This window comes from Phragmites australis, chromosome 3 (genome assembly GCF_958298935.1).
Source record: "Phragmites australis chromosome 3, lpPhrAust1.1, whole genome shotgun sequence".
Classification (NCBI taxonomy): domain Eukaryota; kingdom Viridiplantae; phylum Streptophyta; class Magnoliopsida; order Poales; family Poaceae; genus Phragmites; species Phragmites australis.
The window spans coordinates 36,064,846-36,083,399 of NC_084923.1; the positions used below are offsets into that span (position 1 = coordinate 36,064,846).

At 44.3% G+C, this 18,554-nt stretch overlaps 2 protein-coding genes across 2 annotated transcripts; both read right to left on the bottom strand.

Annotated features, from left to right (window-relative positions):
• Positions 1-2,665: 2,665 nt before the first annotated feature.
• Positions 2,666-4,678, bottom strand: LOC133912909 (sec-independent protein translocase protein TATA, chloroplastic-like). The gene is made up of 2 exons (XM_062355885.1): positions 4,223-4,678; positions 2,666-3,073 (listed from the first exon to the last, which is right to left on the bottom strand). The coding sequence occupies exons 1-2, from the start codon at positions 4,577-4,579 to the stop codon at positions 2,933-2,935; spliced, it is 498 nt and encodes a 165-aa protein (XP_062211869.1). The 5' UTR covers positions 4,580-4,678; the 3' UTR covers positions 2,666-2,932.
• A 3,247-nt stretch (positions 4,679-7,925) lies between these two features.
• LOC133912908 (CBL-interacting protein kinase 7) lies at positions 7,926-9,512 on the bottom strand. Its single transcript, XM_062355884.1, has one exon. The coding sequence runs from the start codon at positions 9,418-9,420 to the stop codon at positions 8,125-8,127; it is 1,296 nt and encodes a 431-aa protein (XP_062211868.1). The 5' UTR covers positions 9,421-9,512; the 3' UTR covers positions 7,926-8,124.
• Positions 9,513-18,554: the final 9,042 nt, after the last annotated feature.

Genomic DNA, 18,554 nt, shown 5'->3' on the forward strand with positions numbered 1-18,554 from the left:
TAAAAAAAAATTATGTCTCACACCTTGAACAAACTTGATCATGATCTTTAAAGCCTTGATTTCAGCAACTCCAAATGACTCATCCATAAGGTTTGCTGGTGAGCCATATGCTAACATTCAGATGACAATCGTACATTTCTGCAATGGTAATAATTGCTTCATGTCAATTTTCTACTATATAATAGGTATTATCATTGAACATATAGCTTTTCAAGAACATTAAGAGATGCTACAAGTGCCCCCATTGTTGTACCTGACCAATAGGTAATTTTTGCTAACAACACAATTGAATGTTTCATTCCATTTCGTTTAAATGATAAATCATTCAGTACTCCTTGCATTTTACATCACATTCAACACAAGGATGGCCTACCATTACATAAGTACTAAAACAATACAAAGAAAAGTACACACTAATAGGGAAGTATGGATTGATGGGAAGTGTTCAAACATCTCTAGTTGGAAACAGTTCCTTGCTTAACTCTAGGAGGTGTTCATGACTCTTCAATTTTGCTCCACTGAAGTTAGAAGTATCTTTCTCCATATAATCTAAGTATGTCCTTAGCTTATTTATCATAATCTTCTCCCTTGCTGCTTCTGCTATTTTTGCCAGTGCATCTGCTCTCTTTGCCATAGCATCATGAAAAAAAAACCATGTCTTCATTTGGCTGGTTGCCTAAAGGAGACTGTGGTATGGCCTTTTCTTTTTCACTTCCCTTTTGCTTTTTTTTTTTTGCCCCTTTGGGCGCCTTTCTTTGTTTAACTCAGCCTCATCCGTGTCTTGATTTGAAGGTGATGTGTATGCTCCTGATTCATCCACTTTTGTCATTTGTTCTTCTATTCACGATCCATGGCACTTCACCATTTGGGTTGGTCCTTGAGTACTCTCCATAAGTATTCTAGTGTAAATGGTTTTTGTTTGTTTTCTCCTTTGAACAGTGTACAGGCTTTCTCCATGAGCATCCCATCAGATTGCTCACTGCAATATGTGCGTCTTACTCTATCATAAACCCCATTAAACTTGGCAACAATTGCAATTTTTTTCCCAAATGGCCTTTGAGTTGTGCCTTTGACCTTGTGCTTCCTCCTACAGACTGATTTAAATTTAACTCTACTATTACACTATTTCAGTACTACTCCCCACTCTTATCATTGCCACTAATTGAATTTACTGAATTATTTAGCCAAGCACTTAATAGCCATAGTTTCTCCTCCTCAGTGTAATTGACTCTCAATCCCCTCCCCCCTTCATCCGGGTTTCTGTCACTTGAGTCTTCAATTTCAACTACTAGCTCTACTTATTTTCTTCGCGATTGTGGAGTTGTTGAATCGCAATTTCAACTACCAGCAGTAACTCTAGATATTCCAGCTGAGTCCATAAAGTGTGCTTGGTGTTGATAACCTTGATAACTTGGTGGATATTGGGCATAATGTTGGAAGTTGGCTACACCACCAAAAGGATTTTAATTATGCATGAAATAAGTGGGTGGGATATTATGGGGAAACTAGGAATGGATGAAAGTTGTGGGGGCAAACTGAGACTAGTGAAACTTGTGAGAAATTGGTTTGGTGGGAAATTGTACATGTATTGGAAGCCTGCATTTTCTGGCCTTGGATTTGGGGAATCAAAGCTAAGCAATATTGTGAAGTTTCTATCCGATGGATCCATTTGAGATTAGCAAATGTTTTGTGATGAATCATTGGTATGTAGTTCAGAGTTGAACCTGTCTCTTTTTATGTAGGTTGCTAGGAGCTCGAGCAGGGGGCAATGGATAGAAGAGGAAGACAATGGACAAGTGTTCGGGTATTGCCAATTAGAAGTTATTAGTTAGGATGGGTTGAGTTGTTGGCAATCGTGGGAAATCAATTGTTGTCAGATTTTGTTGAATATTTGACGAGACCCGGTCTCAAGCTTGAGGCCTGATCTTTAGTCGAGGCCACTCACACAGTGTTTGGTACCTGGTTCTAAGGCTTCATTTGTTGCTGAGGACCAACTTTTTTATTACATTGGAGGCGCCCTTAGACTCTTGTTGCCTAGTGTAAGCTAGGTTCAAACTTTCAGCTCAGCAGCCAGGCTACTTGATTGGAAGTTTAGAACTAGAGGTGAAAACAGATCGGATACAAACGGATATAACTCATTCTGTATCCTATCCTTAATTTTTTCTCGGGATTGGAGTCGGATATGGATAGTGCCAGATAATTATTTTTTCATCTTGTATTCTATCCTATTTTTTTCTCAGAGTCGAAGCGAATAGTCGGATAGACATCAGTTAGTCAGATAGATAAATTTTTTTTACCTTATTTGTATCCTCATAAAACATATTAAATAGTATAGGGATGTAATTAAAGTGAGCACAGAGAGAGTGATAGGTGAAATATGAAAACAAGAGCATTATTATTATCTATTTACGGATGTGTGACAATCTACCTATATGTTATCATCTTTTTAGCGAAATCACGATAAATTTTCTCGTAGCATCTAACATTCGGATACTTTAAACGAATACCTATCATCTTGTATCTTATTCTATATTTTTTCTCATATTCGGAGTCAAACATTGATAGTGTCGAACAGTATCGGACACGGATACCGATCATCCCATATATTTATTTCGCAAGCCTTCGGATAATCAGGCGGGTGGAAAATATCCATCCTTTTCACCGCTATCTGGAACCACTTAAGTTTCTATAAAACAAGAGACATGCTACAGGTGTCAATTGCCAATCTGAATTATGTTCAACATATTAACCTCACAATTGAACATGGTATTTTTCACAGACAAGGTGTTCTTCCCAGGTACAAAACAATATCACTACATGCCATGCAACTGCAAGGTGGTCAAAAAAACAAGGAAGGAATGAGCCGCTAACTCAAGAAATGCGGAATACAGTTTTACATACACAACCCTAACTCGCAACTCTCAATTGATCCTCACGTGCTCTCCTTGCTACTTGATGCCTCAAGCCCCTTTTTCTCTTCCCCGTCGCTTACCGCCGTGGGAGTCGCGGGTGGAGGCTGGTCTCCACCCTCCCCAGGCTCTTTTTTCAGTTCGGTTTCAAACTCCTTAGCTGCCTGAGAGTGAATTTGCATAGGTCAGAAAACAGTTTAGAAAGCTGCAAAATAATGAGTGGTCTGCTTCTAAACACTGGATAAAGTGGTATAGCTAATCCGATAAAAATGAATAAACAAGTGACGAGGTCAAAACATCTACTTTTACATTTCTTTTTTTAAAAATCATCTACTTTAGCCAATAGGTAAAAATCATGTTCCATTAACTGTTAAGGTCCGAATGTTCATTGATTTGCATATCTGAGTTAGGAAGGTAAAATGAAGTATTCGTTGTTGCACCTCTGTTTGACTGTTTGTTGTACGCCATCGATGTTAGTAGAAAATATATTTCATCAGTCTCATCATCTGTGTACATGCAATAGGTAGCAAACTCCCAACTGAAGATCGCAGAACATATAATACAGACAAGAGCCTTATCTTTGCTACAACTGTATATGCCAAATTTCTTCAGCAACAAAAATACCACATATATCATAAACTGCAGCATTTATGAGAGATCGAACAACTGCAAATGCACAAAGGAAGGCAATACCATTTCGATTCCATTAAATCAGAAGAACAGGCCTAAACTATAAGCACGACAAAGTTATCTTCTAATTCCTATCGCTGTTCACAAAACAAGAGCTGCAGAACTTCCCAACCTGAATCTTACATCGCCTGAATCCAACGACACTCTTCACACTGTTATAACAAACAACATAACTCCTAAATCGAAATGATAAAATGGCACATAAACAAAAGTAAAAATGAGAAAACAACGTAAATTCAACGTATATCTTTCTATTAGTGAAGTTATTCTAAGTGCACGACAACACAAACAGAGCTAATTGCTGGAGTGCTAAGGAGTGGACCAAACTTCACTATTGCTACAAGCGACAGGGTACTAAATTTAACATTCTACAACCACGGGAGCTGTCTGCCTGTCTCAAAGTCCTCAAAATTGCACCCACAGCTAGTGCTAGCAAAACGATGCATTCTAAATCGGTAGAAACAGAAGCTGCAATTGAAAACGGGAAGGCCTGAAACTTTAGCACCTCAAGCAATGGGGGGTTTTTATTTCTGCAGTTGCTAACCGCTAGTCCATTACTACCAGTGCCACACAACAACACTTAGTTTCAGTACGCTGTCAAAATTTCGGGTCCAACACCTCACCTGCTGGAAGCTCTTGACGGTCTTGCCGATGTTGCGGCCGACCTCGGGGAGCTGCTTAGGCCCGAACAACAGCGCGGCGACGCCGGCGATGACCACCAGCTCGGGAACCCCCAAACCGAACAGGCACTTGCACCCGAGCGCGCCGCCTCCCCCCGCTCCGGCCCGCCTCGGCCGCGCAGCCACGGACGCGGAGACCACCGCGAGGCCCCCGCCAGCGCCCGCGACGAACGAGGACGCCCTCGAGGACATCCCGGCCGCCGCGACGTGGGCCCGGCTCGGCGCCCTCCGCGGCGGCGGCGGCGGCGCGAGGGAGGAGGAGTAGGCCGCTGCGACGGGAGCCACCACGGCTATCCCCATGGCTGCTGCTGCTGCTGCTGCTGCTCGGAGTGGGAGGGAGGAGGTCGGAGTCACGCGGATATTTCTCTGAGATGAGATAGCGTTCTATGGTTACGGCTTTGTGACATGTGTGGGGTAACGACGGTGCCTTTTTTTTTTAACACACAACCAATGTACACCTTACTCATATCACACACGTATGAGAAAACATACAGTTTTACTAAACACGCACATATATATTTACGCATAACCTATTAGAGATCTAATCTCAGTGAACGCACATGAGATTTAATCCTAGGCTATAAGTAAGCATCAGGTCTAGCAGGGCTCCAACGCATACGAGTTCAGTCGCATGGCAGCGACTTGCCAATCGAGTCGACGCTCGATCTCCCGTAACGACGATGCCTAGCTGCCGGTAGGATGCAAGTGGGCCGCCATAGCATTCGAGTCCCGGAGTTCCAGCATTCTAGGACTCAAATGAGCCGGACCATAACAAGATTGTTAACATACTAATCTCTATTTTGGGCCATAATAGGTCAAGCGACACATACTAGCGAGATCCAGAATGGGCTTCTGGACCATTCTAGATTTCGGCCGTTTATTTTTTCACACCTCTTAGAGTTTAGGTGCTTCAAATCGTGAGCTCTTCTCCGCTTCCATGTGCATGAACACGACAACGATGATGCTAAGGTAGAGGGATTCACTGTAGCTGGTCTTAGAGGGAGGATCTTGCGAGGCAGACCGGCTCGATAGCGATGGCGGGCGCGGGTGAGCGGTGATGCGATGGGAACATCGTCAGCCACGAGTGGTGTAACGACCAGGGTCAGGGTAGGGACAATGACGCCAGATTAGTACACGGGTAGCTAGTGGTGAGAATGCCATCGAAAATAGGAGAAGGTGGGTGTGACGAAGGAGCAAGCTAAAGGGGATGATATAGATTAGATGCATGAATAGATTTTGGACGTTTATGTTTCAATGTTCGCATCTTTACATTGGTTTTGCATACTTGACTAGAATTGTGTGCACTGCATGAGTAGCTACTAGTAATCTCTAAAAAAGAGTTACTTGTGATAGGCGTCACAGTGTTCCAGTCCAACACTTACCGCTAATCAGATTCCAGTACATGCATGTGGAACAGTTCCTCTATGATTGTGAGAACATGTTGTTGCACTTTTTTGATTGATGGGAAGGGAGAACCTTTTCTTCACACCCAATGGGAGGTGAGAAGCCTGCACACAGTTGGACTAATCCGATGGATGATGGCAGCAAAAGGACAAGTTTGCAGTAATCCGGGGATGTTAGGTATCGTTCATCTTCAGTTTTGGATGCCTTGACAGTAAGAAACGGGATCTCCTCCATCCACAGAGTTGATAAAGAAGTAAAAGTGCCATCTCCAGGTCAGTCACCTTTGCTAGCTCCTACCAAAGATGTGTTAGGAATATTCTTCTCAAAGTATGCCCTCGTGCGTATCTGCGTGTAGATTCATCCTGCAGAACTAATGATCATTGTAACCATGGATTAAAATTTCACTGAAATTTTGGTTTTGGGAATTTCAGAGAGGAATGAAATATCTAATTTCGAATTTTCTTTCACTGGTACGTGGAACCAATAGAGGAAAAAAATGATTGAAATTTCAACGAAGTTTCACGAATTTTGATCTTTTTGTTAGTAAACGAGAAAATTATAAAACGAAATTGAAATAGTAACTATCCTTTATCTAGATTACGGGCATCTACTACACTGATAATTTATGAGCTCCATAGTACCATGGCGGAACAGCCGGTGAGAGAAGAACACGAACTGGTATTTGCTTTCGCCCATCTTTGCAATGTCTGTCCATTCAATACTGGCCTATTATATTGATGAGCAGACGACAAAATCAAATACAAATGCTTGCCTTAATTTTCTTGCACGTGTTGTTCAATCGGAGCTTCGTTCTTTCTTGTCATGGACTAACCGGCGTAATAGTCGTCCAGTAAAAATTTTCAAGTACATGCTTCACCTTCACCACTTTACATGTTGTCATCAGAACGGGAAACTTGCAGCTACCAAAAACCCATTTTCTTTAAACAGCTGATTTATCCAGCAGAACCGGGATGGGATAGACCGTGTCCATACAAGCTACTTGCATTGTCATTTTGTCACCGCTGGTTTGTTTGTTCCTTTCCCTGATCATCGACGTCAATGTCAAGATCACTCCTTCTCTTCCTATATCTTACCCATTCTCGCTTTCGTCGGCATCTAACAAACATCTACTAGCTACTCTAGGTAGTAACTAGCTAGGCCGCAATTTGCCGATACTTCAGCACTTCAAACATTAGCATCTAGCATTCTAGCAAAGTTCAAGTGGCTGAATTCAGGCTATATATGCTACCTTTCTGTGGATCTGCATTTAACGTTTTTATTAAGATGACTGTGTGGTTCGCTACTGAGTTCTATTGACAACATACATGTTCATCTTGATCACGCATTTGGTGATGCCAAACGTCACTGAAGATGATGTGATGCTCCCATCGATCCACTTGCATTTTCCATTTGCTTTCCCCTTGATCGTGCACGCCCCTTAATCTTATTGGAGCCAATTGGCTCTAACCGAGATTACGACTTCCACTACTTTCCCTACATGTTATCCGGTGTATCTGCCAACCTTTTGCGCTAGAGTTCTTGGTGAAGTTTTAACTAGCTAGGATGGCATATTCTTCAGCAAAGCAAGATTCAGCAACAGAGAAAGAATTGACCAGATAGCTAATCATGGGAGATTGGGAGAGAAGGCAAATGTCAAGGGAGAGTGTTGTTGCCTTTGCTTAGCTAGGTGGGTACAGTTGCAGTTGGACAGTGTTCCGGCGGGTTGGCACTTGGCAGCCGCTGTCAGGGAAGACGATGAGTCCATGGCAGTCAAGTGTACGTGCGGAGATCGATTGGGCTAGATGTACTCTAAACTGTGTTGGTACTGCAGCCGACTGAAGCTAAGTCCATTTTGGTGCTTGAAGGAGTCCCCGTATACTGGCTTTACAATCCGTCAGCAAACGATCCAAACTTGTCCGAATGCTACTGACTATCAAGTCAACGCTGCCACTCCCCTATAGCGTCCCAAACCCCCTCTATGTTTTGCTAGAGAAGGAGAAGAAGAGATGAGATGATGGAGGAGAAATATGATCAGCCCCTCCATGACTTCGCTGCATCCGCCACTGCTCCTCTATGTGAGCCAGAATCCACCCGTATTGTGAAATTCGAGCAAGTATTGTGAAACTCTTCCAAATATACCCTTAGAGAAATCCGTAAAGACCTGAATCATGTCGCTTGAGAGACTATGATATTATCACTAGCTTCAACCCTTCAAGCATCACAGAAGATCTAGGTTCAACAATGGCAACCAAATCACAAACATCGATCACAATTAGATTGAATTAACAATCTAATCTCCAACATCAAACAATGCGCCCTACTAATCAACTTTGACATGATACCCATACTATACATACATACACCTCCATCCTACAAAAGAATTTCAGCTTTGATCCTTCCAATTTCTTTTTGCAAAGACCATGCCAGCCTCTCGCAAAATTTTAACCTTGTTCACAAACATGCCATGCCATGACCACGTCCCCTAGCTCCACCCTGAGCTCCTCCCATCCGAACGCCTCGGCCTCGTCGCCGTCGCCGCCCTCCAGCCTCAGCTCCACGAGCATCAGCGCCGGTGACACCTCCGACATCTCCATGGACATCGCCACCAGCCCGGACAGGCCGGCCAGTGGCAGGCGCTCGACTCCTTTCTTGCCCACCATGAAGTAGCCGAGCTTTGCGCCCGCCTGACCGAGCCGCTCCACCGTCTGCTCCAGCGACGCCGTCGTCATGAACCGCTTCTCTCGGATCCGCCTGCTCTCGCCGAACAGCCCGGACAGGTCCAGTCCCGGGGACATGGAGATGATGTCGAACGCGTTCAGCGCCGGCGGGGCCTGGAACCCCAGCTCGCGCTCCGGCTGGCCACAGAGGAGGCCGCCGAGCTGCGAGTCGACGCTGAGCGAGCGCTTGAACCACGGGTGGGTCGCGAGCTCCGCAACGGCGAGGCGGGTGGCCGGGTTCGGGTCGAGCAGGCGGGACACGAGGCGGCGCGCCGGCCGCGACACCCACCGCGGTACCGCGTACTCGCGGCGGTGCGCCTTGCGGCACATGTCGGCGATGTTGGAGTCGTCGAACGGGAGGTGGCCGGCGAGGAGGACGAAGAGGATGACGCCGCAGGACCACGCGTCGGCCTTGGCCCCGTCGTAGGCCTTGCGGCGGAGCACCTCGGGCGCCGCGAACGCGGGCGTCCCGCAGGCGGTGTGCAGGCGCCCGTCGTCGCGGAGCGAGTCCGGGAGCGCGGCGAGGCCGAAGTCGGAGACCTTGAGGTTGCCGTCGGCGTCGAGGAGGACGTTCTGCGGCTTGACGTCGCGGTGGGAGACGCCGCGCGCGTGGCAGTAGATGAGCGCTGACACGAGCTGGAGGAACACGCGCCGCGCGGCGTGTTCGGGGAGCCTGCGCGCGGGCAGGGAGGCCAGCCTGGAGAGGAGGTCGCCCCCCGGGGCGAGCTCCATGACGAGGTACACCTTGGAGCGCGTGGCGAGCACCTCGTGGAGGCGGAGGACGTTGGGGTGGCGGAGGCGCTGCATGGCGGAGACTTCGCGGAGCACGCGCGCGGCCATGCCGATGGCAGCTAGCTCGGGCTTGTCGAGCACCTTGACGGCCACGGAGTCGCCGCCGGCGAGGCAGCGCGCGTGGTACACCTTGGCGAAGGTGCCGCGGCCGAGGAGGCGGCCGAGCTCGTACTTTCCGAGGAGCGGGGCGCCGGTCTTGGCCGCCTTGCTCTTGGTGCTGCCGGCCATGGCGTTGGCGGGCGCGGCACCGAGCCAAGCGCCTGTCTTTGGCTTTGGTGACTTGCTGCGATGGCGGTGTTGTGATTTACAGGGGTGTTTGGTTGGTATATAAGGGAGGGAGTGGTTGAGTTAGCTACGTTGTTTGTGTATGTGTATTCCGCTCTACCCAGTGGCTTTGCTAGTTCTTGTTCCTAGCTTTTGTATTTCTTTTTTTCCGAGGAGAAAAGGGTTATATTAAAATAAAACATAATACATCACAATTTCCAAAATTACAGAAAGAACTCTGAAAAAAGAAAAAAAATGAAATACATCCAGGTCCTGACTTCGCTTATGCTACAACGATCCCAATCGGTGTACACGAACAGAGGCCCTGAAGCAACCCTCCTCGTACTGAGATCGATGACCAACTTCCAAGCTTCTGAACCACTAAAAGAGTATCCGTAGTTATATCACTTGCTTGAATATAGGAACACAGTCCTCCGCAGCCGCCGGCAAGGAACCTACGACCCCTAACCACAAGTGACAAGAAGGATTGCAAGAACTCCAATCCCCTCACAGCTAAAACAAGCACCACCAGCAAAAACACCGGTACATCACCACTGGCTTTGCTGATGAGACCATCAGTGACCATGGAGACACCATCCACAAAAAGATGAGGAACAGAAGTTGCAGCAGCCGGCTCACCACCGACAACCTGGACCAAAATTCTATCACATGGGAAACACCGAAACCCCACTCCATCCACAGAGAACACGGGGATCACCGAGACCACCAAAAGCCCCGATGTCATGCCAGACTCGAGGAACACGTCCAGCGCCGCCTCGTAGGCCGCGCCGCCACCACCCACGTGGACCTCCACCACTACGTAGGCGTCGCTGTCGGCTAGCGCCAATAGGCCCATGCCTCTAAGCACGACAACGTATCACGCTGCAAATTGGAAGGGGATGGCCATGACGGAGAAGCCTGAGAGGACGAACGTGCAGATGCAGACCTCCTGCTCCTCGCGGATGAGCTTCCAGCGCACTTGAGGCTCGAAGAACTCGACGCCGCAACCGATCTCGCCGAAGATGAAGAGGGGGAACAAAAGGCTTGATGAGATCCAGAATGACACCACCAAGAGAACCCTAGGCTACCTAGACTAACCTAATAACCTACAAAACTACACTACCAGGAGCCGGAGGCCGGGCCACTCTCCTCCTCCAATGCCAGCAAGGCCGTTGGAGGCGAGGGGGCTGGCTGAATCGACCTTGGAGAGGAGACGCTACTTTTCCGCCTGATGCTACTGTAGAACAAGAGAAGAGATGAGAAGCTCGCTTCTGTAGCTTTTGTATTTCTAGTATCAAATTATGGTTATCACTTACCACGGAAGGAGTAATTAGATCCAACTAAAAATTATAAGTCTTATTAGTGCAGAAATTTAAATTTTACAGAGATTCAGTGACCATTGTTTGAAACACTAACAAGTTGAAAATTCTCTTTAACTTCACCGGTGAGTCGGTGACCACGGCCGGTTGTTAGTATGCATTCTCCGTGATATTACATTTACCTCTCACGGAATTTCTTTTTTATACATGGCAACTGCCTTATGTGTGAGTTGTAAAGAAATGATATTACGCATTTTTGTCGGCTATAAGTTAAAGTTGCCCATAAATTTAGCTTCTAATTACAGTTGAGCGCACGCCGAGGCCGAGTACATATATAGGGAAAAAAGAGTTAACTATTAGAAATTAAAACAAAAAACTGATGATGCATCAGTATAGATGGAAGTAAATAATGATGTATTAATATTTTTTTATGATGATAGTGTTTATTAATTACATATTTTTAAATTAATTAAAAGTTTTCAAATAATTAAGAAGAGAGGAGATAGAGGACTAACTCTAATCGTGGACCGATTGATTGTATAAGTTTTCAAACAATTATTTATGTATGATGTCATTTGCACATGCTAACTCCCCTCTAGCCTTGATATTTGGGAGGGCCAACACGGCAGCACACAGTGAGCAAACAAGGCACGGTTGGATGCCGGATCGTGGATCTGTCCCAAAAAAAGATTGGGAGCGAAACACGGGATCGATCCTGATCTGGCCGTGGCGCCGCCGCGCATGCAGGTGGGAAAAAGGCCAGCCAGCCCGGGGACGCCGCGCTGTTCCTTCCTGGCCTTTCGCAGCTGCTGCCTACCGACCGCTGCTGGGAGTAGAGCACAACCTGGCGGCTGGACGCGGAAATGGAACCTCCGAGGGGAGGGCGAAAATATCGGAGGAACCAGTTGGAGACTTGCAACTTTCCCCGGGGGAAAATCTGGCGCAGCGTATGGTCGCAGGGCTGGCTCCAGTCGTGCTCCGGGGAGAAAGCGCCTGAGGACCAGCAAATCTGCCGTGGCGTGCATCTGATGTCAACCGCGCGCGGTGTCGAGGTGTTCCCGTCCCCGGTGGGCAACAGGATAGGGGCAGGACTGGCCGAGATACAAACCGGCCGACTTGGGATGGATTGGAGGTCTCGTTACTTTGCCACATGAATTTTGCTGAGAATATTTTTAGCTTAATCTCCACCGATCAGAGCCATCGGTAGGAGATTAAATTATACGAAAACTGTAACATCCTGAGTTTTAGTATTTAAATTATAGCAAAATTTATTTTTTTCTAATTATTTAAGCTAACATAAAATTAAGAAAAAATATATTTGAATATATATATATATATACACACACATGTATGTATATATTTAAATATATTATTTTGTCTAAGTATTTTAAAAGTACCAAAATAATTTCTAAATTAACCCGTGCAATAAATTGATCATATGCATTTTGGTTTATTTGTTTTTATGGTTCTTTGAGTGGAGATTTGAATTTGAATGTCTCTCAAATTCAAATATATTCTTAGATTCAAATTAGCTGAAATCCAAATTTTATTCAAATATTTTGAATTCAAACCTCTCCCAAATCCCAAGGGTTCAAGTTCAAATCTTTTTCTAATTCAAATACTCTTATTCGAATGGTTACCAAACTCAAATTCAAATACTCCTATTTGAATTTAATCCCAAATATTTTCTTTTCTCTTTTCTCTTGTCGAGCCACCTCCCTAGCCTAGCTGGCCCAACGCAACACCCCTATCCACTCCATCGCGCGCGGGTCGTAATGCACGCGCTGGCCTAACTCCCACGTGCGCAGTCCGCAGGTTGATCGCTCACTCTCTCCCACTGTCTGTGCTCTTCTCCTTCCTCAAATGCACGTCGCCGTGCTGTTGCTAGTCGTCGCCATTCCGGGCGCATTTAAGGCTACATCTAACTTTTGCGCCCCCCCCCCTCTCTCTCTCTGCTCTCAGCGCATGCACCGAAATGCCTGACACCGTGACTTCGCGGCCACCGTACGTGATGGCCGGTGCTCACCATCGCCGCCTCCGCACAAATTTTGGTAGGCACCACCACTGAGATGCGCACCACGCCACCCTCATAGCCACCTCCTTCTCCCACTCCTGCTATAGAAGGGGAAGCCTGACCCTCCCCACACCTCCAATTCGCATCGCCGCCGCCCATTTCATCACCGTCGCTACCATGCCGTCACCGCCTCTTCCCCATGAGATGCCGAGAAGTAAGAGTCACTTGCACCAACAAGAGGTTCGAGTACTCTGCCGCCAACACCTGTACCATCAAGAGGTCTGAGTCCTTCATCGCTAGCACCTGCATCATCAAGAGGTCTAAGTCCTTCACCGCCAGCACCTGCAAAATCTAACAAGTCGATTTCATCTCAGAAATCGCTTTCATCTAAGAAAACAATTTCATCTAAGAAGCTTCTGCCACCTCAAATGTCGGCACCTCCTCAACCGTCAAAACTAACTCTTGAGGAATTAAGGCAGACAATTAACGCTAGTGTAACTGCACACTTCAAGCCTGCTCAACCTAAGATGAAGGATCTAGTCGATCCTGCAGCGCAGAAGTTGTTCATATCCATGGTGAAACAAAAATAGATGAGGGCACTAGATCCAAAGCCGAAATTGGACTACGAGCGCATCAAGGAGAAGCCTTACCTAAAGAAGGCCTCGGCCAAACAGTTTGTCTTTCTAGAGCTTAGATGGCAATTTGACTTGGGCAAACCGCTGATCAAACCAGATATGATGGTCAACCTATCCTATCAAATGTACAAATTCCATCAGTGGAACATGACGAAGATGAAAAAGGGTAGATAAATGATCGCTGCTAGGTACAAAGATGAAGATTTCAACAACGGCCCTGATGTATCGTGGTTGGAATTCAAGGAACTTTATAATGTTTACTAGCTAGACACCCTCGACCCACCTATCTTGAGTTGTTGGACACTGTAAGTGTCTTAGATTTACATTCTTCTACCATTTAATTGCATCTCTAACTTATTTCTGATATAGAATGGAAATACAAAAATGCAGAAAAGAGTGCATTTACAAAGTAGGGTTCCTCTACCCATCACTTATCAATGGAAATCTTGTAAGAGAGAAACAACAAGAAACTGAGATCTATGCGTGGAAGGCTATGGTGAAGCTACAATGCAAGACATACATATTTTTACCCTACACCTTTATGTGTGTGTTTCCTTATATGCTCATTCTACTCTTTTATGCATAATATATATATATTGGTCCTCCTTGTTATCCAGCCCGACATGAGCAAGATCATTGTATTTGACTCCCAAAGGAGACCACAAACATAATTTCAACATGTAATAGACTTGCTAAACATTTTAAGTTGATCATTTTGTTATTCGCTCTAGTAATCTTCCATTCAATTGAACCTAAGTCTAGTAATATTATTTATAATCATGTACATGGCATTCACACGATACTGAAGGATAATGCTCGATTCTGTCCATACTAGAAGACCTTTACTGTCCAAACCAACTTTCTGATACGAACATAATATTCATGTCTCAAATTCCTACTAAATGACTAGATGCATGCCGCTAATATTTCATATCTATTTTTAGTGTAACAAGCAGGAACATGGCAACCATTTATGTGGCTTCAATGTATGTGAGTTCAAGCACATATTCACCGGTGACAGGGTGCTACAAGATGATGCAGAGGTATGTAAATACATATTGATACAAGCTTCTCAGTTTCTACACATGTTTTGTAGGATTGATTTCTTCAATTCTTCTAATGACAGGTTATCAAGTTGAACACAAGTAAACTTCTGTAACATCAACTCAATGCTATTCAAGAACAACTTATCGGGTTCATCAATGATGAAGTGATAAGTCCAAAAGGTGAGTTTTATGAGCCGGCATATAAAACGCTTCCTTCAATGAGCACTTGGGACTTGGTGAGTTTGACAATTTTAGGCAAGAAGAGAGGTTGAACTGCCTATTTATTTCATTTGCATGACTGTTTCAAGTGAATTGTGAGATTTCTGAAACAAATTGTTCGTTAGAGAGTTTGAGCTATCTGTCCCAACCAACTAAGAACATTTATGAATGAAATGTTAGTCGTGGATGTATATATGTGATTTGTGAATGAAATGTGTTGAGGTACAAACGTATGTGATGAATTGTCTATGTACATATGCAATTTTCTGAATATGCTATTGCTAACAATAGTTGTATTGGGTGGGGGTGGGGGATTATCACTGTCAGTTAATATAATGGACTAGCAGTGATAATCCAACTATTACTGTCGGTTAATTATACAAACCGGTAGTGATAATTGGGTTATCACTGCTGGTCCATTACATGAACTGGATTATCACTACCGCTTAACCACTACTTGTTCAAAAATCGATAGTAATGATATATTTGAACCAGCAGTGATGGCCTTTTCTATAGTAGTATATGTATTGTGCTACTTCAACTGCCTGCAGTAGTTAAATCCTATCAAACAATTATCATGTCTTTAATGTCATTATCATGAATCCATATCACCCTAGGATTACCTGTCATTATCTATATTAATGATGGACGACACCTTGATATCTAGCATGCTTAAGATAGAATACATCTTTTTGGAGATGTCGCTATGGAATACATTTCTTCGGAGATGTTGCTTCATTGAATATCAATTCAGCTCATATGCCATGAATCTTTGGTGATTATGAAATTCTTGATGTCGTGTGGGATATGGCGGGTAGTGCGTAAAAAGGGTGAAAACTATTTTGGCAGGGGCAAGAAGAGTAGTCCTCTGATGAGGATGATCTTGGGGGCTTGAGTTACCTGTGTGGTATTCATTGCTAGCTGGAGATGCATGTCTCGATCGTATAAGTACCGAATCATTGCGATGTCATGCTAAGACGCTCCAGTGCAACCATACGTCCTGTTATGGGCAGGACTTGACCTTTCTATCTCTCGACTAAGCTGGATATTTTACTAGGAGGTCAGGGGAGCAACGGGAACCCAACCATCTGTCAGGTGCTTTGCCAGATGTTTATGGAACCAGACTCTTTACGAAGGTCCCGGTGGTACCCTGTCATCCCTTACGTAAACCTGGAGCAATTGAGGTGTCTCATAGTATAGTCCAACAATGGGAGGTGATTGAAGCGTGTCAGTATGGTTCGCTCCTCCACTTGCAATGTTAGAGGCTGAGCATATCGTGTGGGTACAATATACAACCTCTATAGAGTGTAAATCTATTCGAATAGCCATGTCCATGATCATGGACATGTAAAGCAATGATCTCACTTGTTTAGACTTGGAGTATGTGTATCTTTAATGAGTGAGTGTGTGGACTAGATGTCCATATGATGAGGTTACTGGCCCGATCCGTCAGGAGCTGTGTGGTACTGAATGTACACTAGATACAATAATAGGGACTGCGGAGTGATGTGTAGTCTCTCACAGGATAAAAAAATCCCAAGATATACCTTGCTACCTTAAACTATGATGAGCCTATGGCTCCTTCAGATACAATCAATACTACTAATATTCCTCAAATCATACAAGGTCCAATTACAAAAGCACGTGCATGACAATTAGAACACCAGGTGAACTTGTTTCTCGCTGTTTATGCTTCCTTGGATGGGTTACTACTAAATTCTTGTGATATTTTATTGCTTAGAAACATGGAAGAAGCACCACAACCTTACCCGAACATCACTCCTCAAAGGCCAAGTCTACTCGGACTCGAGGCTGAGCTCTAGTCGTGGTCAAAGTGGTGGTCATGGTCGTGGTCGTGGTTGAGTTATAGGATAGGACGTTAATAAAATGGGCATAACTCTTGCATACGGAGTCCAATTGTGGCGTTCTTGGACTCGTTGGAAAGCTATTGAAGAGTCATTTTCAATGGATCTAATCTCACCCTTAGATTCCTTATAGATTAATCAGAGTCATTAAAATAAGGTGATGTGTCACCGTTTTGGACCTTTTAGGTCTTGTAATCGTGTCGGCGTCGAAGTACAGGTTGTGCATGCCTTTTTCCACAACTGCACAACTCTAGGACGACCTCCTCATGTCCCTCCTATATATACAGTAGTTGTCGTAGTTTAGGCTTGAGTTTTATTTAGATTATTCTGTTTTATACAATTTCGCCACTTGTTCGGTTTATGGAACTCCAACTCGAGCAGTTCATTGGTAATTAGCAATATTCAGATTGCATCTACATGTTCTTGCTTGTGTTCTCGATTCGCTTGCAGGAAAAGTCTTTTTGGTGAGGTCAATCGCGTCTTAGTGCAGTTGATAACCACAGAGTAGTGGTGTAGTGGTTGTGAGGGTTCTCAATCTGTTCTGTTCGGAGCCTTTGTATAATCAATGTTGAAGCTCCACCAATCAACTTACCATATTACCTTTCGAAAGATCGGACAAACGCGCATTGAACTATTTCAAAGTTATTAGTAGAAATTATAACTGGATACCTACATAAACTATTTATATTTAAAACAAAAACCGTAAAGCCTTATTCTGGAGTTATCATTTATGTATCTATCAAATCCTTGAAAAAGTATAGTACCTTCTACACTAATTTTTGCTATCATTTAGATGAGGAGATGGATGCTGATTTTGCGGGAGACGAAGGTGCGGGATGAGGAGTAGATTAGCGATCACATTTGTACCCTAGCTGCATATGACTTTTGGTTGTTGTTCCGCTGTGTTTTATTGGTCAGGTTTGTAATATACTTTATGGTTTAAGAACTTTTATACTGTTATAAACTTAATATTTTATATATGATGTATTACTGTAATATCATAATTATTATATTATACGTATTAGTTATTTGATCTAAGGACTTATATAGGAGACATAAGAGATCTTAGGAAAGAGGACTTACAAAAACTTTACCGTATGTCTTTATCCAGATTTCCGAAATTCAAGAGCAACCAAATACAACTCCTGAACCGTTAATTCATTTGTTTAATGTTCTTAGAGCAGGTAGCGCATTGGCGTTTCTATGCAAGTCCTGTATGTGTTTTCCAATTCTTGCATCTATATTTTGCCAATTCGTTTTTCCCAAGCAGACAATAATGGTTTGGACGAATTTGAAAAATACTATTGCAAAGATCATTCAAGTTAAAAAATATCATCGGTATATTTGTGACATACGACTTCATGATCCACGTGATATCCTTATAGCTGATAATATTTTCTAATATAAATATTTTTTATAATAGTATCTATTTAATTTTTTTAAAAGAAAAATGAAGCTCATCGGTGCATGCACGTACAGCTTTGATTCGATCAACGCCAGTTCCGTATATTCCGTTCAAATGACATGTCCTTCTCCAGCTTCTGTTCATAGAAAAGACATTTGCGGCCGGGTGCCGCGCAGCTTGGTTGGTTGTGGCCTCCGGTCGCTAGCTGTTCTAGTCCGTGACGATCGAGTGGAAGCTAGCTAAAAAATTCAACGAACTAAGAGCATCTTTAAGAGATATTAAAAACTCACTCTTTACATCATAATATAGAGAGTCTTTTTAATAAAATTTACTTCTTAATTCTTCTTCAACTCTGAGAGACTTTCTACATCCAATTCCTATATTCCAATAGACTCTTCTCTCTCCCTTCTCCTATATTGCCGACGTGTGGACCTCACCCTTCACCTCCCTCCTTCCTCCCTTTCCTTTTTTCTCCCTCCCTTTCCAGTGAAGAACGGGTGCCGCCTGATCTCGGCGGCGCCGCACGCGGTGCCCAAGCGGCGGTGTGGGTCTCGCTTGAGCAGCCTCCTAACGAGATCCTGAAGCCGAGCCACGT

Coding starts and splice junctions, on each gene's coding strand:
- LOC133912909 (XM_062355885.1), bottom strand. CDS start 4,579: ATGGGGATAGCCGTGGTGGCTCCCGTCGCAGCGGCCTACTCCTCCTCC. Junction 3,074..4,222: donor CCGTCAAGAGCTTCCAGCAG/GTGAGGTGTTGG, acceptor ATTCACTCTCAG/GCAGCTAAGGAGTTTGAAAC.
- LOC133912908 (XM_062355884.1), bottom strand. CDS start 9,420: ATGGCCGGCAGCACCAAGAGCAAGGCGGCCAAGACCGGCGCCCCGCTC.